At 38.4% G+C, this 21,939-nt stretch overlaps 2 protein-coding genes across 8 annotated transcripts; one reads left to right on the forward strand and one right to left on the reverse strand.

Annotated features, from left to right (window-relative positions):
* Positions 1-40: 40 nt before the first annotated feature.
* Positions 41-8,512, reverse strand: wdr5 (WD repeat domain 5). The gene is made up of 14 exons (XM_080866985.1): positions 8,333-8,512; positions 6,639-6,748; positions 6,349-6,457; positions 6,113-6,186; positions 5,796-5,885; positions 3,285-3,374; positions 3,053-3,136; positions 2,906-2,961; positions 2,603-2,649; positions 2,308-2,383; positions 1,974-2,007; positions 1,622-1,696; positions 1,380-1,467; positions 41-1,145 (listed from the first exon to the last, which is right to left on the reverse strand). Exons 2-14 carry the CDS (start codon positions 6,714-6,716, stop codon positions 1,045-1,047), a joined length of 1,002 nt encoding a protein of 333 aa, XP_080723111.1. The 5' UTR covers positions 6,717-6,748; positions 8,333-8,512; the 3' UTR covers positions 41-1,044.
* A 2,867-nt stretch (positions 8,513-11,379) lies between these two features.
* LOC308391802 (bromodomain-containing protein 3-like) lies at positions 11,380-19,169 on the forward strand. Of its 7 annotated transcripts, none has more exons than XM_080874548.1 (10): positions 11,380-11,473; positions 13,636-13,964; positions 15,037-15,174; positions 15,492-15,627; positions 16,073-16,323; positions 16,409-16,537; positions 16,624-16,770; positions 17,321-17,466; positions 17,556-17,830; positions 17,961-19,167. In XM_080874548.1, the coding sequence occupies exons 2-10, from the start codon at positions 13,770-13,772 to the stop codon at positions 18,071-18,073; spliced, it is 1,530 nt and encodes a 509-aa protein (XP_080730674.1). In that variant the 5' UTR covers positions 11,380-11,473; positions 13,636-13,769; the 3' UTR covers positions 18,074-19,167. The 7 variants fall into 7 exon arrangements, with proteins under 7 accessions (XP_080730674.1, XP_080730672.1, XP_080730673.1 ...); XM_080874546.1 differs by having other exon boundaries at positions 11,433-11,759; XM_080874547.1 differs by having other exon boundaries at positions 11,433-11,759; positions 13,639-13,964.
* Positions 19,170-21,939: the final 2,770 nt, after the last annotated feature.

The raw sequence follows: 21,939 nt of genomic DNA on the forward strand, positions 1-21,939 counted from the left end.
TTTGTGTTAGAAGGTGTACAGAAATGAAACTGTCAACGACTCGGGGTGAAACATACAAAAACTGTTTTTATTCAGATGTGAATTACAGCTGTCAGATGCGAACATATTTTACATAGAATCCAAGTTAACTACAGGAAAAGCAGCCTGCTGGCTTCATGTGCAGAACTATCAGCTAGTCAAGCAGAGAACAAAAACACAAAGACAGCTAAAGTAATCAAACTGCGACACGTGGCGTTGTTGTATGTACAAATACTGGAACACAACTGCATTTGGTCACTGTTGTGAACGGTCAAGTGTTAGTAAGTACTTCTTTTTTTTTTTTAAAGGTCATTCAGGGTCATTTTGATTTTTGTAGCAAATCTTGAAGAATTTTAAACATTCTCAATGTTTGCACTTGTGTCAAATTCTGGTTTGTTGCCCTAAAGAAAAAAAAAGTTTTTTAAAATATCTTGTTAGGGCATAAAGCACTCACTTAAGATCCGAAGTCCTTAAGTATTAAGTAGTTGTCCTCAGGTATACCGTCACCTCTTTTCTTTAAAGTCACTGATTGTAAATGGTACTACTGAGTTACACAAAGGCAGAAAATAAAATACCACGAAGGACCAAATAACCATTATATTCATTGTACAAGACTAGAATCGTGCTTGTGAAGACTGTTATGAGGCAGTGACATCGAGGTTAATGCAGTGTTTAAAAAAAATAAAATACTGAAGCACCAGAATATTGCTGCAAAGTAAAACGAGGGAGAGAAAAAAAAACCAATCACAAATTTCCATAATGAGACATCGAAATCTGGCACATGCTTTGATGAGGGGATAACGTCCGCTGCAGAACTGTGTGTGGATGATGTGTCTGGTTTGGTTCTTCTGGCTGAATGTCATGACATTTCATGGAGTTTAATTTCATTCTTCCAATCCAGCAGGAGCTCTCTGTTAGAAAACAAAAGTCCTCCTGTCTTACAATAAAATGTAGGAAAATTATATATATATATATATATATAAAAAAACAAAAGGAACACAAGTGGCCCAAAAGATCCAAAATGGCTTAGCAGTCGCTTTTCCATAGCTTGATGGTTTTGTCGTTTTCTAAAGCCGCAGATGCGATGATGTTCTCTGTGGGGTGGCAGGCAGTCGAAATGACAACATCTGAAAAAAGTACAGGAAGAAAATTTAAAGAATGACGAATTAAAAGAACAGATTGCACCAGAACACAATATTTAAAACACAGCTGCAAATTTCTGTCTTAAAAATGAGCTGCGCCTTCAAATATTTAATTAAATAAATGCAAAGTGATTCTAAAAGACAACTAACTCTGACTTTTAGTCCCCATACAAAAATGCTATTCTATCTGCGTTTTCAGTCACAGTGCATCTGCAGTACCTGTGTGGCCCTGGAGTTTCTGCACAATCTCCTTCGTCTGCAGGTTCCAGATATAAACCATGTTGTCTTCTGAGCCCGACACAATCCACTGCAAAAGAGCAGCGGCACTTGGGCTCAGAGTTATTTTTGCACACATAAGTGATTTCAAAAGGACCATTTTGTAATTTTAAAGTAACACTGAAACTCAAAGCACCAATAAAAACAAAATATAAACATTCATTTTCTCAAAGAAATGATCTTACCTTCCCGCCAGTGACAGAGAAATTTGCAAATATGCAGTACTTCTCATTTTTATGGCCCGTGTATGTCTTCAAGCACTGAAATGTTAGAAAAACAGAAGTTATTTGTATGTGTTATACAATCAAAAATGACAAAACTGTAAAATCTGCAGTTTTATTCATTACTAAACAAACATTTCACATCTTAAAGCAAAATAAAATGCCATCATTACTGAGGCTAGGACACTACTGGGAATGTGCATCTATGATTTAAAATTTCTGAACTCTTAATACATAAACACTGACAAATAAAAGCAGTTAGAATAAAAGAACGGAATGATAATCAAGCCTTTCAACAGCTTTCAAAGGCAATTACCTTTCCTTTGCTGTAGTCCCACAGCTTCAGCGTGCTAAAAGAAATACAAAAGGAAGTTTAAAATCGACAGTCAAATAAACAGACAGCAGCTCACTGTGATGTTGTGCTGCCTCCTGCTGGTGAAATCCAAGTAGTGCTTGTGAAAAACTGTACAGCTCCTTAAGAAGTCAATTCAGATTTAGTTATATAGCACCAAATCACAACATCACTCACCTCAAGGCGCTTTACAGTGAGAGACCCCAACAATCGAGCACCCCCCCCCCCCCCCCCGATTAGCAAGCGTCATGCGATAGTGTGAAGGAAAGCCACAAAACTGAGCAACGTCTATACTCACTTATCCAGTGTAGCAGCCAGGATGTATTTCCCATTGGGGGAAAACTTTACAAACGACACAGGAGGGTTGTCGTCATCTAAGAAACACAAAAAACAAGAACGCATTGATCACAAAGACACGTTTAAAAAAAAAAAACAAAACTGAAAAAACTCAAAGCTTCAACCTGATTGCATTTTTCATGCCTCAATACAAAACTAATTAGATTTGCTGTCACTAATCAATCGTTTAATTAGCACATTCTGCAACAAATCAAATCAAACGAGAAAAATTGGAACACGTGTGTGACTGATCTTACCTATCAGTGTCTTTAAACACTGCCCTGATGCTGTGTCCCAGATTCGACTGTGAATGAAAGATAACACAATTAACTGAGAGACATTTCCGTGTAAAAATAAATAAATCTCACACCAGATGACTAGAAAGTCATCCACATCAGCTACAATGGGATGATAAGGGATTCTTTTTAGCTCGAGCGCAGAGCAAATATGCCAGACATAGAGCATTTCCAGTTCTTATCAAAGGCAAGCTTGTTCTTTTAAAAAGCACCCATGTTCCCCGAACTGTGGCCAGAGAGTCTCAGGAGGATCCAAGTACTCACCAAAGGCCATCGTAGCTACTGGACACGATCAGAGAGCCGTCTCTGTTGAAGTGAACCTGCAAGCCGAGGCAGACCATCATGCCTTTAATACAGTGTTAATATTAAAGCCAGAGCATTTGTCTAATTAATTATAAAAAATTAACTTACAGCAGAGACTGGATCAGAATGAGCTGGCAGCGTTTTCAGACATTTCCCAGTCTTCACGTCCCATATCCTTACACTCTCATCGAACTAGAAACGGAAGAGAAAAAAAATAATCATTTTTTGGAAAACCACTCAGAAACTGCTTCTAATGCTCAAAGTGAGAGCTTTCGCAAAGGTCTAACATCTGCTTTCCATTTAGGTAGGACTTGTTTCTTGCCAAGAGCTTGGTACTCACCGATCCTGACACAATAAGATTGGACTGGGGGTTGAAGTTGCAGCAGAAGACGTAGTTGCTGTGACCTTTCAGAGTTTTTAAGCACTTCCCCTGGATTAGAGAGAAAATTGGTCGAAATGTCACATTTCTCACCCACACTGAAAAACCCAGGACCATCTTCAACTAAACCACACTACAAGTGCAGCTTTAAATGTAATACAATTTTAACATCAGCAGAAACCACTGATATGAACCTAAGAGTCTACATGGATTTCATTTTCATACTTCATAAAAGTATAATGATAAGAGACACAGCAGCGATGTAGACCGAGCCTTACCAAATCACTATCTCCCCTTTTTTACAGCAGTACACCGCATTTCCAACACACTGAGATTCTATTACAAGTAGTACTCCCAAACAAAGCCTTCTTGTTTACATATTTTTCTGACTCTATTATCAGAAAATAGGCCCATATAAAATAACCCATTAATACATTTTAATCAGCAACTTCCAAGCCATTTCTAATCTGTCGCTCTGCTAAGATCCGAATTTGATAAACGCAACATCATCCGACAAAATCAGCACATGACTTCAGCTAAATTTACAAAGAAATTCAGAAGCAAATCTAACTAAGTAAGCATGTCATAATGTCTCTGAACTTCTCTGAAAAGAGCATGTGATATCTTCTCCCAGTAACAGAATGAGAATGTGCAGGTAGAGTAAATAAAGGGGAGATTGCCCACAAGTTAACCAATCACAGATTGCATTGTTCTCTCAGACAGGAATAGTAAGTCCAGCCAAATGATCATGAGATGATCTTTTTCAGTATAAGGGCCTGAATAACAAGCCTCCCCATAGATTTAGTTGAAGTCATGCATTCAAGCAGTCAACAAATATTCTCAACATTGATTGTGAAAATGAAATCAGTATTTTTAGCAGTACCAGCAATACTGCATAATATCTGTGTCATAGTCAGAACAGGCTGTCAGCCTGGGGTGCAGCTCTCACAGATTCAGGCTTAAGACCAAGCTGGCGATGTGGGGAGAGAGCAGTGGATGACTCAGCCTACTGCACAGGACTGGACAAAGATCAGCTGAGTATTTTAAAGTACGTGTTTATAATATTCATCTTACAGTATTATACAAAAGTCTTGAGCCAGCCCTTGTTTCTTTATACTGTGCTAAGAAAATGGGAAATGGGGAGCAGTAAACTGTGCAATCATAAATAGAAATACAATACATAAAGTAAAAACAATTCTGATGAGCATGAAAGCCAATTCAGCACATCCTGCACTCTCTTAGGAAAACGTTCTTGTAATTTCTTTAAGTAGTCTTCAAGACTATTTCTGCAGGCTTCCTGGAGGACATCCTATGCTCCTCTTTGGATGTTGGCTGCCCTTTGTTCTGTTCTGTCAAAATGATCCTGCACTGCTTCAATAATGTCCGAGCTCTGGGGAGGGCATTTTATGATGAGGCTTCAGCAAACAGTAGATCAACTGAAGCGCCAGGTGCATTTCTCAGAGTCTGTTTCAGGACTGTTTCAGATATTTTCATATTTAATCTGTCATAGATAGTTTTAAGGCCTGCCACTTCTTTTGCCCTTTACTTGTCCTGTTTCCTTTTTTGTAAAGGACACGCTGTACACCATGCTGAGATATGCCAAGTCTTCAGCTAATAGTTCTAGGGGAAATCACCTGGTTGGTACAAAAATATTATTTCATCCCATCAAACTTATATTTGGCATTTCTCAACAAAAGAAATGGGCACATATTAGCAGCTTTCGTGGCAGGCTCTTAGTAAAAAATAAATAAATAGAGATAAAATTTAAAATTGGTTCTTTTCCAAAGTTGTCTGTTAAATATAAGAAAAAAAAGTTCATCCTTTGAGTTACGTGGCTTTACAAAAGCAAAAAACATTCTTCCTAAAATGGTCAGGAACTAGGCCTGGACTGAAAATGAGTGAAAAAGCATCCTATGAAGGTCATTCAAAGAAAATTTTGAATGACCTTCAGAAAGCCTAAAAACACAAGACCTTTTTAAAAATTACATGAACATCTCACTCCAAATATGGGATGGCTCAAGAGTTTTGCATAGGACTGTATATTTTTCCTTACTAATGTTTTTTAGATGTTCCAACTCTTTTGTGCTGTGCATGTTTCATTTATGTAAAAAAGTGACAATCAATTACCTACATGAGCTAACCTAATAGTTGTAGTTAGTGCCTCTACACTTCAGTTGCCACGCTGATACCTGCCAATCACTCATCCAAGATCATACTCATAATTGTGCCACAGCTAATCATGGTTTTTCTTATTTATCTTTATGATTCTTCTAGAAAGAAGATCCCATGCCAGATAACATCACTAGACTCCCTACTGCTGGATAGCTAAAATAAAAATAACCACAACTGTTGGTCAAATATTCTATGATGGTAATATACCTGTGCAGCTTGCTAAAATGTATGCGCAGCAAACAGAGTTTAGTATTACATCACACATTTCAGCAGAATCATTTAAATAATCTCCCATCTTACCGAGCTGACGTCCCAAATCTTCAGGGTTTTGTCGTCTGATGCAGATACCAGGAGGTTGGAGTCAGAGGACCAGGCCACATCAGATATACCCTGCAGATTCATGGGAACTGATCAGGACTTGAAGCTCTGAAAACAGCTAGCATGGGGCCAATGTAAGAACTAATGGAACCGTGGCTTGGCTCTTAGTAACGACTCCAAACATCTGATCCCAATTGACTAAACATCAAGGATGCTACAGTTGCTCTACATTAGTCCAGCCAATAAAAAACAAAACCATTAACACAGCAGGAGTATAGCTAAGAATTAGTCAAACTCACAAGTTTGTGTCCAGATATGGTTTTCTCAAACTTGCCGTCATACGCGCCCCAGATTTTGATCAGTTTATCAGCAGCTGTAAAGACAGAATGAATACGCACTCAGCATAGGTTAAAAAAACAACACATCATCAATCTTAAAACTCAACAAGAAGCTGCAATAATTTATTGATAATTATTAAGTCGTGAAAAAAAAAAAAGAAAAAAAAAAGGTAGTTCCAGCAGTGATTTTTACTCACATGAGCTGGCGAGCCATTCTCCACTTGGACTGAATTTGACAGAGGACACAGCTTTGGTGTGGCCTGCTAATGTGAACTTCAGGCTGTAGTTTGGCTTTGCAGGTGCCGACTGTGAGTGAAAAGGAAATACAACATTTAACAACTCTTGGCTGAGATGTGACAAATATACTGACATTCATCTAAGTCTATATTAAACAAAACACATTCTCTTATAAATCCTAACTATGGCTATTTCCTGGCCCTAAAGGCTACAGCTGGAACAGAATAGCGATAGTCCCAAAAATTCAAACCTTGCTTTGGCTGGCAGATGCTGACGGTGCTACTGGAGGTTTTGTGTCAGTCTCTGGTTTCTTGTCTTCAGTTGCCATGGTGAAGAAATTAGCATCTACTGTGTACTATGCTAAAGCAGAGGAAAAAATTAATACCATAAAAGATTCTTTATGCTTCTGGTGCTGATCAGTATACCAGTTATAAATACCAATGAACAGATATAACAACGAGCCTCAGTAACTTTTCAAGAGGTTTGCATGAACAATATCACTGACAGCCTGGATAGTATGATTACATTTTTCAAACCGTCTCTTTCACGCTCAGACACTTGGTGACTGACAAACAACTGGTTTAAAATAAGTTTAGACAAATTAAACTTGCCTTTCAAAACAAAAACTCAAAAATACTAAAGCCGCTTTTTGAAGTGATAACAACATGATTGTATTTATAAACTTCACTACTGCATCATTAACTTGATTAACTACTACTGTGTAAATGCCTGTGAATGTTTACGCCTAAAATAAAATAAGACATACTATCCAATTCCTTTGCTATTAAAATGACCATTCAACATATGTTTCTAGCTGTTTTTTCATTGAACTTTTTCAAACCAACTGTTTTATGCACCCAATAAATCTTACATGTTTGAAAAAACTATTCTTAGTTTCTGATAGGTTTTCAAGCAGCAGATACACTGGCACACTCGGAATTTCTTCAGAAATTTTCTAGTTTGTGTTTATTTATTTACATGATGACTATGCAATTTTTTTCTAGTCTCTAAAATCCTGAAATTAAAGTTAGTCAATGTAGACTATATATATATATATATATATATATATATATATATATATATATATATATATATATATATATATATATATGTATGTATGTATGTATGTATATATTTTTTAATGGTCATAACTCCCTGCACTGACTGCAACATTCACTGACAGTCAAGTTAAAACGAATTTTAGACTGAATACAGTCGATATTTAGTCTGATAGTGGTATTAAAATGCAATGAAAGGGCAAACCTCTTTCTCCATCTCACATGACAACAATGGTATATATTGCATAATGATAAAAATGTACAAAGTATATACGAAACCACCTTGCCGTTTAGGTCACGATGTTTCCTTTTAGTTTTATGCTCCTCATGTGAGCTGCAGTTTTTGCTAAACGTCGCATTTACCCCAGTTGGTACAGGCTACAGCTATTTTCTCTTGTTCGTGTTGCTGCTTTCTCATTTAGCTCCAAGTTTAGCCATTTAAGCTAGCTTTAGCTAGCTAGCATTGCATTACTTCGCTGTGGCTACTTAAAACCACCAAACAGAAACGCAAATGCATTCAGCTAAGACTAGATGGCATCTGTTTGCAATATATTAACATGAATTCGCGTTTAAATAGAACAAACGTGCGAGAAAGGAGAATATCAAACAAAGGGCGATACGGACTCCCTTGGTTGGAAAATTCAACTCTTGACTAAGATCGTATTTGAACGACAGCTAGCCACGCTGTTATATCACTATTCAGATGTTTAACCCTCAACGATAACGCCACTTTAAAACTGGTGGTTTTATATAGACGCTAAAGGTTATTTGATGATGCAGCCGCCGCTACTCGAAATGCACTGGTGCTGTTGACAAACTGGCTGAGGTACCATGGAGGGGCCCTCCATTCACACAATGAGGATTCAGTCATAAAGACGGTACTCACAGATTAATGGAGCTTCACGGTCAGATTGTTACTCCTCGTAAACACTGTAAAGGATTAAAAAAAAAAACACCATGTATGTGTATTCAGACGATCATGGAGAACGTATACAGCAAGTGACTTGCTCTTGGATGATTGCCTGTAGGGAAAGAGAAGCGGGGAATGTGGTGTGCTGTGGCTTTGCGCATGCGTGTTACGCTCTTCTTCTTCTTTGGTTTTCACGGCGGGACGCAAACCAACGTGTTTACGCGCATACTGCCACAATCCATTAAACAGAGAGTTTTGCATGTCATTCATTATTATATCTTCCATTTTTATAAAACATTTTAAAAACAACTGTTGATAAAGACGTTTAGAGAAGGTCAGGATGAGTTCCATTGTTTCTAGAGAATATATGGGGCATATGATTGGGTACAAGAGATGAAATGCGGCAAAGAAATATCTTAAGGCAAGGCAAGTTAATTTGTATAGCACAATTCAACAACAAGGTGATTCAAAGTGCTTTACAGAGACATTAGAAACAAAAACAAATAAAAAGCATGATTTAAAATTGATTAAAACAAGCAAACAAACAAACAAATTAACAAACAAAAAAAACAGACAAACAAACAAAACAGTATATAAAATCAAAACAGATAAAATCAGAACAGTAGATAAAATCAGTAGTTAAATGTAAGTTTTGAAATTTAAGCTTAAAAGTGTGGATTTGGTGCTTTATTCAAATGCAGCTGAGAACAGGTGAGTCTTCAACCTGGATTTAAATCAACTGAGTGTTTCAGCTGATCTGAGGCTTTCTGGGAGTTTGTTCCAGATATAAGGAGCATAAAAGCTGAATGCAGCTTCTCCGTGTCTGGTTCTGACTCTGGGAACTGATAAAAGACCGGTTCCAGATGACCTGAGGGATCTGGAAGGTTCATACTGGGTCAGGAGGTCACTGATGTATTTTGGTCCTAAACCATTCAGAGCTTTATAGACCAGCATCACAACTTTATCTTTATCTTAAGGTGGTGCAGAACATCTAGGAGGACAACAAGACAGTGGTGTGGTGTGCAATAGGAGTGACAGATGGGTTTGAAGGAGGGTTGGGATTATATCAGGGATTGGCTCCAAACCACTTCTTATTTGCAGTGGTAATGGACAGGTTGACTGATAAGGTCAGTGGACTATGATGTACAGAGAGTAGGGAGCAGGTGGAAAAGAGTCTGGAAAGGTGTAGGTATGAGCATTTAAGTCCGTTTGAAGCAAGACATATTAAATATGTGTGAATGAGAAAGAAACACATGTAACATTGAAAATCCAAAGAATAAAGGTAGTGAAGGTGGATGAGTTTAAATGGGAGTTTAAATCAGTGCACAAGAGAGGTGAAGAGGAGTGTGCAGGCAATGGTGGAGATGAACATGAGAAGGATAGCAGCACAAGTCAAAGGGAAGGTTTAGAAGATCATAAAGAGACCTGCTATGATATATGGTTTGTAGATGGTGGCACTCATAGGAAGACAGGAGGTTGAGCTGGATATGGCAGATGTGAAGATGCTGAGATTTTCATTCTGAATTACCAGAATGAACAAGATTAGAAATGAGTACCTGAGAGCAAGGTTGATCAGCTTGAAGACAGCTGAACAGTGTGTAGAGAAGGGGTAGTGGATATACTGGACAAAGGATGTTGGAGATGGAGTTGCCAAGCTGGAGAAAAAGAGGAAGACCTCAGAAGAGGTTCATGGATGTAGTGAAGAGGTTCATGCGGGGTTGGTGTGGCAGAGGAGGAAGCTAGACGCAGGGTGAGGTGGAGACTGATGATCCACTGTGGCGACACCTAAAGAGAGCAGCCGGAAGAAGAAGAAAAATCAACGCTCTCCTCTCGGGACCGTTACACTTTCGGTTAGGGCTGCTCGATTATGGCAAAAATGATAATCACGATTATTTTCACTGAAATTGAGATCACGATTATTTGACGATATTTATTTAACCCTTTAAGACCTACTATAGAACCAAGTCCACCAGAGCTTATATTATTTTTTTACATGCTGTAGTGCCATTTGTGGGAGCATTTCAAGTTGCTATACATCAATACAACTGTTATAGCCCATATTTTAATAATATGTATGCATTAAGTCCATAGTAATTACATAAATTGCAAAAAAGTGCAATAAACTACAAAAAAAATTGAAAATCGCTTTTGTTTTGTTTACATATATTTCTACTTGGAGAAATTTAAGAGGCTTATCCCTCAAAACTTTAAATACAATAAAGTTGCAAAAAATAGTTTACAACAACAGGAAATTTATTTTGAGTGTCTTCATAGTTTTATTTTGGAGATACAGCAATTTTTATATACTGCAGGAAAAACAAAAAACAATCCTATGATGCAAATTTGCAAAGAAAACAGCATGTGCATCATTTCACTGTGGGAAGTGTTACGAACAGCTGATAGGAACGGCAAAGCCTGTTTCTGGAATATTATGTTTTTGTTCCTGCAAGCGCTTTTTATGCAATTTTTGCAAAGCTATATGTGGAACGAAACCGTGACCGAGGACAAGCTGATGGCATCAGATGTAAGTACAACTCCTCCGGTTTCATATGCAAAACAAATTATTGCGCTAGCTTACACAGTTCAGGTTCTACAGGGATTTAAAAATAGTTACGCAAAACGGAGCGTGCTGCTCTGACCGGCTTTAAAGGGTTAACAATGACTTTAAAAAAATAATATAAAATAGTGTGCAACACCACTGAAGTTTTTTTTAAACTCTCTTTTCAACCAACGGCAGTCACTCTCCAAATAACTTCTGCTTAGCTTTCCGAGCTTCCCTCGGGTCCTCTTAATCAGCGGTCTCCAACCTTTTTTGCGCCACGGACCGGTTTATGCCCGACAATATTTTCACAGACGGCCTTTAAGGTGTCGCGGATAAATGAGGGAGGGGCTGATAATCGGCTCAGTCATTTTTAATGATCGTTGAAAGCCCAGATCGTAATCGTGATTAAAATTCGATTAATTGAGCAGCCCTACTTTCGGTCATTTTGGTTTTATTGTCGATACCCTCCGACACAGCAGGCGGCGGTATACGCTGTTAACTTTGGCTAAAAAAAAATTGGTCACCGAAGCTTTCGACGAAGGGTAGCTTGTTACTTGAAGCCATGCCCGCAGCAGGTTTGTGTGGACGTTTTCAGCTGGTCTAAGTGCAGCCAGGAGTTACCGTATCGCGACTTTTTTCCCCTCTGTTTGGCCTTCGGTGCGGCGCGAACGGTCTTAAATAGAAACTAGCATTTTAAAGTGCCTTCATAAGAAGAAAAAACGAGTTGGTAAACACTCGTGACTCTCCCGTCATCCTCTGCGAAACAAGTTATGTGGTACATGTATGTGTTGCCGTTATCTGAAGGTAATTGCGAGCGTTCAGGTAACAGCGACTGGCGTCCCTATGAAAACTTTGTAAGTGGTAAGTTAACCGCGGCAGAGCGAGGCCCAATTGTAATACACAAACCCCAGTAGGCACTGCACAAGATACTGTGGTGTTTTTTTTTTATTGCCCATTTGCAGTGACGACTTAAATCTGTCTCTCAATGCGCCCATATAGGTTTACCTTAACCTGCTAGCCAAATGAAGCTAACGTGCTGAACGTGACTGGTTAGTGTTCCCAAGAGCTGGCCTCCTGATTATTTAACTCTGTCGTGCTCATTTAAAACTTGACAATCCGATTCTTCCTTCTTACTCCGTTAAGTTAGCATTATATTAGTTGACTTGTATTTAATGGTATGATATTACATGAGCTAGGTTGAGATTTATACCGCGTCTGAGATCATGCAGACTCTCACTGCCTTCTCCAGTGGCGATGTTTAGTAAAATGAGCAAATGAAATAAAATTAGATTTGAAGAAACATTTGATCTGGAATAAAGGAAAATAGATTTAAATGTTAAAATAGATAAACAGTAATATCACCTCACTAAAACTTAAAGTTAAATACATGAAATGCATTTAGTCTTCCCCAGTTTGGTTTTATTTATTGAGAAAAGGATGCGTTCACAATAATGTGTTTGTCTTGAAATATAATGTGTTAACTTAGACCAACAAAATATAATAATATTTGAAGAATAAAGTTTTGGAAGCTATTTAAAAACTAAACTGAAATGAACAAAGCCTCCCTCGAAATTAATTGAAATGCATTAGAACTGCAAATAAAACTGAAATAAGAAAAAATCGAAATCACCTGCTCCTTTCTGCTGCTCCCTTTAAGGGTCACCACAATGGGTCATCTCCCTTCATTTCACCCTATCTGTAGCACCCTCCTCTGTCACACTAACACTCTCCATGTTCTCTTTCACTACATCTAAGAATCTCTTCTCTTGTCTTTCTCTTTTCTTCATACCTAGCAGCTCCATCTTTATCATCCTTTGTAGCAACCTCAGTCTAAGCTGACCCTTTCATGTACTCATTTTTAATCTTGCCCATTCTAGTCAGGCCTAATAAAAATCTTAGATCTTCACCTTTAACAGCTCCAGCTCGCCCTCCCGCCTTTTTGTTAGTGCTCCAAACCATACTTCATAGCCCATCTCGCTCCCATCCTCTAAACCTTCGCTTTCACTTTTGCTGCTGTCCTCCTGTCACAAATCACCCGTGACACTCATCTCCACTCACTTCGCCTTGTCTTCACTTTCTTCTTCACCTCTCACCTCTTGATTCCTCTTCCATCCAATGCATACCTCCATCTCTCCACCTTCTCTAAATATTAAAATTGGAATAATTGCAGGCAGATTCCTAGACAGCTAAATAAACATAGCTGATTCCAACACCATCAGTGAAACAGCCTCTTAAATTTTGTCAGTGTATTTGCCAAGAAAACATTTCTCAGTTCGCATGCCCACTAAACCTTTACACAGCCTCCGCGTCTTCTGCTCATCTGAAGCCGGGTTGCAGTATTCAGACATCCTTCTCCCCAGCCACTCTTTCCAGTTCCCCATGGTCCCAAGGCATTCCCAGGTCGGATGAGATGTATAATCTCTCCAGCAGGTTCTGGTTCTACCCCAGGGTCTCCTCCCAGTTAGGTATGCCCAGGAGGCATTCTAACTGGATGCCTGAAATACCTCAATTGCCTCCTTTCAGCATGCAAGGAAAGAGCCTTTATACAGTCACGTGCAGATTGTTTTACATAATAATACAGTAAAATGAATGTGATAAGCTTCAAAAGGTATGAGATATAGTCTGTTTTTGAAACTATATCAATGGTGTGAAGTAATCAGTCGCTTCCTCTTTTTATAGTGTTATATTTAATATTTGGAGAACCACATGATCGTAACAGTCTATTCTTTTATGTCAGCAGGCCACATTGTGTGGTTTGACGATTCCCCAGCCTGCTTCATGCATAGTTTTCAGAGTGTGTGACAAGCTGTCAGGTGAACACTACATGACTTACAGAAGATAACAGAACCCAGAAGAATTTGTGCAGCCGTCATGTCCACAGACACCAACCAGGACCCCCCTCAGCTTGTTAATCCCCCACCTCCCGAGGTGACCAATCCCAGCAAGCAAGGCCGGAGGACCAACCAGCTGCAGTATATGCAGAACATAGTGATCAAATCCCTGTGGCGGCACCAGTTCGCCTGGCCTTTTTACCAGCCTGTCGATGCAGTTGCTCTTGGACTGCCAGTGAGTAGTTTGCACATGTTCAGCTGACAAGGTTACAGTGCATCAAGTCATTTTTATGGGTTTTTCACAAATCATGGTACAAAAATGACTTCAGCCTCAGGATTGCAGGGCTTTTCTTCAGTTAGTTGCACAAGTAAGTCATAGTTTTGCTCATAATGAAAATATTTTTTAATTCCACAATTCCACAAAAGTGATGTTAAGTGGGCATTATATTGTATTATATGATCTATTTAGCCATTGTTGTTAAATATAAATTTACTGGTAGCTGCCAGCAGTTTTATACATATATATAATTTCTTTTTTTTGTTTTTTAGTTTTGTTTTCAGATACGCTAACTTGCTTTGTGTTCCTGGGTCTGTCTGTTCTTCTCTTCTGAAACTACTAGATCTTCTTTTTGTTTTTTTTTTATTCTCTTACTGTTAATATAATGTTGTCTAAGATATTCTTTTGTTTTTCCTCCCTTTTATTTTGTTCCTAATTCTCACGCACAACCTACATACCACAGTGAGTATAGAGATAATGGAATGCAGTGTCACTCTGTCTTGCATCTTATCCTAGTTTTAGCCATACTTCAGTAAGAAATGACTCGAAAACCTGCCGATATATCCTTGATCCTAAATTTTAATACATCATCAAGAATGTGTATGAAGTGTAACTAATTTATTTACCCAATTTAGTGCTGAATCTAAAAATGCAAACAGTTAAAAAAAAAATCATAAATTGATGTTAATTCCAGCCCAATTATCTGACTCACTTCAGACAGTGCAAAAAAGCTAATCTTGGTGATTTTAAGTTGGTCGCGAATTAGCCACCTCCATTTTTGCCTTAAGTTCCAAACACTATTAAGTAGTCTGAATGATGCCGCTTGACTCTGTCTTAATAAAGTAATTAACATTTAGTTAATATCAAGTTTTATAGAAAAAGATTAATTAAATTAAGATCCAACATGAATAAACTGGAAATTGTGCAGTGTCATTGTTCCCCATTAATCAAACTTTGGCAGAGCCTCAGTGTGGGGCAGCGCAAAATGTAATGCTATATTCATCTGACATCAACTCTTTCTCTTAACCAGGACTATCATAAAATAATAACATTGCCCATGGACATGGGAACCATTAAGAAACGACTAGAGAACAACTATTATTGGAGTGCGAGTGAATGCCTGGAAGACTTCAACACCATGTTTACCAACTGCTACATATACAATAAGGTGAGGAGCTTTGTGATTGCAAATTCCTTCCATTGTTCCCTTACAGATACTAAGCGTGTCCTCACACTGGGCAATATATGCCATGCCGGAGAATGTTTGAGCAAGAGTCGAGTTTTGTATACTGGGCCTGGATGCAGTTAATTTGGCTTTCGGCGTTGATCGCCAACATTTTCTTAGAACGGCATTCACTGTGAAAATTCCTTATTAAACTAATTACCAATTCTCTAAGGCATGCAAGAGGACAATATGTCACCATGTCCAAAATTGGTGTAGTTGAGCTACAAAATGCAAAAAACCATTCCCTCTGTCCTCTTCAGCCTACAGACGATATTGTCCTGATGGCGCTCACCTTGGAAAAGATTTACTTGCAAAAAGTTGCCCAGATGCCTCAGAATGAAGTGGAGATTGTTCCTCATGCTGCCAAAGGGAAGGGCAAAAAAAGTAGCACTCCAGGTAACTCACTTAAAAGAACTTGTAACACTGACTACTTATTAGTAGTAAACTAGTACTTTGATGTTCGGTCGCAAGAATTCAGCAGACTGCATAGGCTAGCACATGGAGTGTGTCACTGATGAGATGCTGAACACCTTGTATGTAAAGCAATAACCAAATATGAGATCAGAGGGTGCAGGCGTTCATGGAGAGTGATGGGTTTTACCGTTACTCTCCAAAATCCTGGCAATCCAGACTTTCAGTTTCACAGCTATGTGTGCTTCTTATCCACTTATTAAAAGTCTAAAGTTTTAATAAGGTTATAGATTAGTTTTAGCAGCATTTTCGCTTTAATTAATTTACATCTTTAAAAACTCTAGGCTAATGAAGGAAATAGGGCAGATAAGAGAGAGAAAAAGGTTTGTTTAAATGAACTAATTGTAACAATTAATTTAATTATTTTTAGAAAGCAGGAAGAGGCGTGAGAGCTCAAGCCGTGCCAAGAGCGACTTTGAAGAGGAGTCATTACAACAAAACACTGAACCCTGTGGCCTTAGTGAACAGCTGAAGTACTGCAAGCATATCCTGAAGGAAATGCTGTCCAAGAAACATTCTGCCTACGCCTGGCCTTTTTACAAGCCTGTAGACGCAGAAGCTCTGCAGCTACACGATTATCATGACATCATCAAGTACCCCATGGATCTCAGCACGGTTAAAGTATGTTTGCTTATATGCCTTTATACATGCATTTGCTTTGTGCCTTGATACACATGCTTTATTTGGTTACCTTTTTTATTTTCAGAAAAAGGTGGATGCAGGAGAGTACCAGGATGCACAAGCGTTTGCTGCAGATGTTAGGTTAATTTTTTCTAACTGCTACAAATACAATCCTGCACATCATGATGTTGTTGTTAAGGCCAGAAAACTTCAGGTGGGTTTGGAATATTATTATTAAAAATGGGTGGGAGGGGGAAAGTTTTGGTTGCTCTGCTTTCTATTTCACTCTGTTTGCTTCAGGGAGTTTTCGAGCAAAGTTTTGCAAAGATGCCAGACGAACACGTGGAAGTGACCTCACAAGCAGGTGGCAGTTTGGACAAACCAGAGTCTGCAGAGGAGCGTGCCACCCGACTTGCTGAGTTGCAAGAACAGGTGGGTGCAGATCAGGTGGGTTGCTGCACAGATGTTTGCCTCATGTATTATTACTAGGTGCTATGAAAAAGTTGTGCAACGCACAGCAAAACAAAGCTCATATCTGATTTAAGTTTGTCCACTGTGCACAAGGAAGTAGTCTCCTTGGATAGCTCAGCACCATTTCCAGAGCTGCTTCTACTTTTAGATTTTCCTTTGTGATCTAGTGCACATCATTGTGCAATCTCTTTCACCCCACCACGACTATAACCCTTACATTGCATTTTATTTTGAGGAATTAAATGCTTTAGAGAGCAAAATGGCAAGCTGGGCTGGCAATACAGTTGCCTTTTTGATCCACAGTTCAAGTCATTTGTGCCAAATATACCACCTTCACGGCTCACTCTCATTCTGAAAACTGCGGTCTGGTTTCTGAGCCAAAAGTTCCTGTGTGTTCAACTTTCCAAGGTCTGCTGGAAGGCTACTTCCAGGGAGCATGGGTGTTAACTGCGTATTGAACCTTCCTACTGATTCATCATTCTCAGGAATACAAGACTTCTAATTTTTGTGGCACTTTTATTCCCAGCTTAAAGCCGTTCATGGACAGCTTGCTGCTCTGTCTGAATCCCCTGTGAGTAAACCAAAGAAGAAAAAAGAAAAGGACAAAAAAGACAACAGTCGACAAAATGTTGGAGTATTGAATTCCAGATGTACATCAAATTCCTGTGCTAGGTATGATGTTTTGTTTAGCTCATTAACTTTTTTTTATTTTGTGGTATTACTTTTTAACAGAGATTTTCACTGCTTTGTCTTTTTGATAGATATTCATGGAAAGGGAGCAATGAATGGGAGTCAGAGGATGAATCTTTGCCAATGACTTACGTTGAAAAGCACCAGCTAAGCCTGGACATTAACCGGTTACCTGGCATGAAACTGGGCCACGTGGTGCACATCATTCAGAGCCGGGAGCCCTCGGTGTGCAACACCAACCCAGATGAAATCGAGATTGACTTTGAGACGCTAAAGCCATCCACTCTGCGCGCTCTGGAGCAATATGTCAAGTCATGTCTCTGTAAGAAGTTTAAGAAATTTCAAAGTAAGTACCAAGCACAGGCTCACTTGAATTCATTTGACATTAAGGCACAAGTCACCCATAGATTTTCCCTGCTATCACTATCTGTAGCATTTAATCAATGATGTTGCCTCTTTTACTCCCCTTCATCCAGAGAAAAGCCGTCAAACTCCATCTCATCGCACCACCAGCAGCAGCAGCAGCAGTTCTTCAGATTCTGCCAACACCAGCTTCACTGACTCTAGCACAGAAGACAGTGACTCATGATTACTGTATTGATTTTATTTATTTTTGCTATTATGACCAAAAGACATTTCGTCAAATATATTAAACCTCTCTATTTTGTTACCTGTTCGTTATGTTTAAAATAAAAATTCCTGTTGAAAATGTTCGTACTGTATTTTGAATAACGATCTCTCTGGTGTTTATCAGACTCTAAATCTGCAACAGAGCTGGATGGCATTCTGCTTGGGTAAGAGTAGATTTCATTACATCAGTTTCAGATGATAACGTCTTTGATTGACCATTATCCCATTTTTTTACATTTATTTTTTTCTTTGCTGATTTGGAAATACTTCAATTTATATTACTAATATTAAGTGGTGTAACTAAATTGTTTCTTAACCATTTATTGACCAAGATTTATACATGGCGTGGTGGACTTATTTTGGCTGTCAAATAAAACACAGTAACCATTTGAATTTTCTTAAAAGCCCCCAAAATGGTTGAGAAGTACAGTAATGTGAGTGCACATGGTAACATCTAGGCAGATATCCCCATAAAGCTCTTCTACTCTTCTTTATGAAATCACTGGAATTTTTTTCTTTTCAGCACAAACGGTAATGGAGTTATGATCATTTAAAAGTGCCTTTAAAAATAGGCCCACCAGCGGGCCCATGGTAAATAAAGGGTTAATTTAGCACTAAATGCATTTAGGTGTACCATGCAAGAATAATGCACGTTACATAAGACTGATGAATTATCAGGTCTCAACAGTTTTCTTATTTTTATTCTGTATGAAGATGAAATTGAGCAGCAGAGGCCAGGAACATTATGAAACACTGCAGTTTGCTTTGAGGAACAGTCCAAACAGTGGGAATGTAATTTCCCATGAACAAATCACACCATAAAAATTGCTTTCCAGAAACCTTAATAACAAATTTGAGATTTTCGTGATGGCAAAAAGATGTAATGGAGAGTTGATTGCGTGGAATATGAACAGTGCTTGTTGTTGCATACTGTTTTGTTTTCAAATTCCATTCCTGTAGTAACTATTTTGTTTTTTTTATATATTTCTTTGTTCTATATAAACTAAAAATCAGAATACTTGAAAATAACACCTGTCTGCTTCCTAATATTGTCTTTCTTTTAATATTAGACAAAGTTCACCAGAGTAAAACTAAAATTCAGTTTTTAAATTGTGAATGTGTTTATTAAGGAAAAAAAATCTATCCAAACCTACCTGGAAAAAGTATTTGCACCCAACATCAAGTTGTGCCACCCTTGGCAGCAAGAACTGCAGTTAAGCATTTCTGCTAACTGGCGATGAGTGTGTATCACCACTGTGGAGGAATTTTAGTTCAGTCACGTTGGAGTTTTTGCAAGCATAAATGACCTGTTTAATGTAATACCAAAGCAACTCAGTCAAATTTAAGTCCAAAGTTGGACTAAGCCACTTGAAAATCTTTTTTTTTTTTTTTTATTGAGCCAGTCAGAGGTGGATTGTTCTATTGTGTAACCCAGGTGCACTGAAGGGAACAAACAGAAGGCTGGACGTCCTCCCTCTGGATTTGGTGGTAGAAACATAAATTCTGCTCTCTATAAATTACAGCAAACTGTCCAGATCCTGAAGCAGCAAAGAAGCTGCAGACTATCACACTACCTCTACCATGTTTGATTTTGTGTTTGTAGTTCTTTTTATAAAATGCTGTTAGTTTCACACCAGATTAACAAATAGTTGCACTTTGGTGTTGTCTATCCACAGAATAATTTCCCCAAAGTCTTGGTGATTGAAATGTGTTTTGGCAAATGTAAAGCGAGCCTTTGTGTTCTTTTTGTTCAGCAGTGGTTTTCCTCTTGGAACTCTCTCCCATTAATGCCATTTTTGCCCAGTCTCTTTCTTACTCAATCATGGACGCTGACTTTAATTGAAGCAAGTGAGGTCTGCAGTTCTGTGATACTCTTTAGGCCTCCTGTCTGACTCAGGAGGTAGTGCAGGTTACCTACTAACTAAAAAGTTGGTGGGACTATATAAGAACCAGTCTATTTACCATTTCTAGAAAGGTTCACTACTGTTCCAAGTTTTCCTTATTTGTGGATAAAGGCTCTCATTGAAGTTCTCTGGGGTCCCAAAACGTCAGTGGCATCAGTGTTTTGCTTGAGCTTTGCATCTTGGCTTTTTTTCTGTCTCCTGGGTTCTTGAGGTTTTTTTTTCCCACAAAAAAAAAAAAAATCTTACAAAGCTTAAAAAAAACCCTTCAGAGTGGATGGGAAATGCTTATAACATTGTCAGGAAACAGCTAACAGCGAAAGAAAGCTGCCTAAAACATTAGCTCTACTTCCATCTGACCGTCCAGCTGCTTTGCAAAACTGGCACAAGCCCAGTGCTGCCCGCTTTGAACAGCTGGTGCTTGCACCAGATTACACTCATCAAATCTCAGTGCAACTTTCAACATACATCAGAATGACAGCATATATGGAGTTGGGAAGGTTTGTGTGAGATGTCTGTGGGAGCAAAGAAAAGCTTTCTGGCAGAAAAAAAAATGTGCAAAGTATACCTGTGGCTCAGTTATTGAACTCACCAGTAGATGGCCATCATGTGCCATCTTAATCTTTATTCTTTTTTTTTTTCTTGCTTTTGATTTTACAGTGTTCGTCTGTTTCCTATGCATTTTTTCATCATTCGTCAGTACAGTTTGCCATTTCATACAAGAACGTTTATCTGATTTGTAAAAATCAGAAAACCACTAAAAATTATTTAAAAGAATGCAGATCCCTTTTTGTAAAAAAAAAAAAAAAAAAAAAAAGTCACGTTCTTCAGTTGTGTAGTGCTGGAGAGGTTTGTGAGGCCATTCATCATTTACCCTTTTCTTTTTTTCCTCTCTCTCTGCCACACCAGCCTGCTGTCTTTGCAGTGTGCATGTTGCTGGGTGATGTGATCTTTGTGACCTGCATTCCTGTCATGCCACATGCAGCAACCCTCTGCAACCTCAGGGCATGATTGATCAATGCCACAGCTCCAGTGACAACTAGTCATTTCTGCCACTTCTGGCCATCACTCAGTGCATGAATATAGTGTTAAGAAGACCACACACGTGCATCTCTACAAACACATCGCACAGTTCGTTTGATTAATGGTTGTCTTGTTTTCTTTTTTTCTTTCCCTACCCTTCTTCTTTTTATCACCTTGTAGAAAACCCAGTAGAAATTAATACAAGTGAATGATTGTGGTTTCATGTCAATGTCAGTTTGAATGAACTTTACAGATTGAGCTTCATATGCATCCACTTTTGTTTGGTAAACGATTTATGCTAATGTGACATATACCATAATTGCAAATTAGCAGATGATGTTCTTATACTGTGAGCCTCTTTTTTGTAATATATCTTCAATTTGTAACAAACTTTATGCTTCTAGTTAATCTATTCAAAACCATTACTTACCCAGCAAAATATTTTGCCGAGCATGATATTTTTGCAGTATTGCACTGCATTAAACTCACACGCCATGTATTATCTTGCACTATATCGTTGTCCTTTCTATCATGATAAGCATGATGGTGCTAAGGTTCACGTGCCTTACTCGAAGGTACTCCAGTAGCACCTGTGCAAGGAGAAGGCCTGTTCTGTTATTACACAGACATCAAGCTTGTTTGTGGCATTTTTAGATTACTGCAACTTTAGCTAGCACGTGCATCCACTTTATGATTTTTTTTATATCCTGCATGTGCTTTTCTTAAATGTTATGTTGTGAAATGCATGGGGAACACCACACAAAAAAAGAAAAAGCCATAACTGGATGTTCCATTAGGTTTCACTGAAATGTGCTGACCTTTATTTATCTGTCTGGATGGGATTTTAGATATGTTCTTTTCTTCTATCTCTGTAAAAGATCACATATTGCCATAAGTGAAC

This window comes from Rhamphochromis sp. 'chilingali' (genome assembly GCF_963969265.1).
Source record: "Rhamphochromis sp. 'chilingali' genome assembly, chromosome: 2".
Lineage (NCBI taxonomy): Eukaryota > Metazoa > Chordata > Actinopteri > Cichliformes > Cichlidae > Rhamphochromis > Rhamphochromis sp. 'chilingali'.

Excerpts from the sequence above, each read along its gene's own strand:
- wdr5 (XM_080866985.1), bottom strand. The coding sequence starts at position 6,716 with ATGGCAACTGAAGACAAGAAACCAGAGACTGACACAAAACCTCCAGTA. Across the intron at positions 2,962-3,052 it reads ATTCTGATCCAGTCTCTGCT|GTTCACTTCAACAGAGACGG; the intron begins GTAAGTTAATTT and ends CTCGGCTTGCAG. Across the intron at positions 1,468-1,621 it reads TCTCTGTCACTGGCGGGAAG|TGGATTGTGTCGGGCTCAGA; the intron begins GTAAGATCATTT and ends GCTCTTTTGCAG.
- LOC308391802 (XM_080874548.1), top strand. The coding sequence starts at position 13,770 with ATGTCCACAGACACCAACCAGGACCCCCCTCAGCTTGTTAATCCCCCA. Across the intron at positions 13,965-15,036 it reads CAGTTGCTCTTGGACTGCCA|GACTATCATAAAATAATAAC; the intron begins GTGAGTAGTTTG and ends TCTCTTAACCAG. Across the intron at positions 17,467-17,555 it reads ACATCAAATTCCTGTGCTAG|ATATTCATGGAAAGGGAGCA; the intron begins GTATGATGTTTT and ends TCTTTTTGATAG.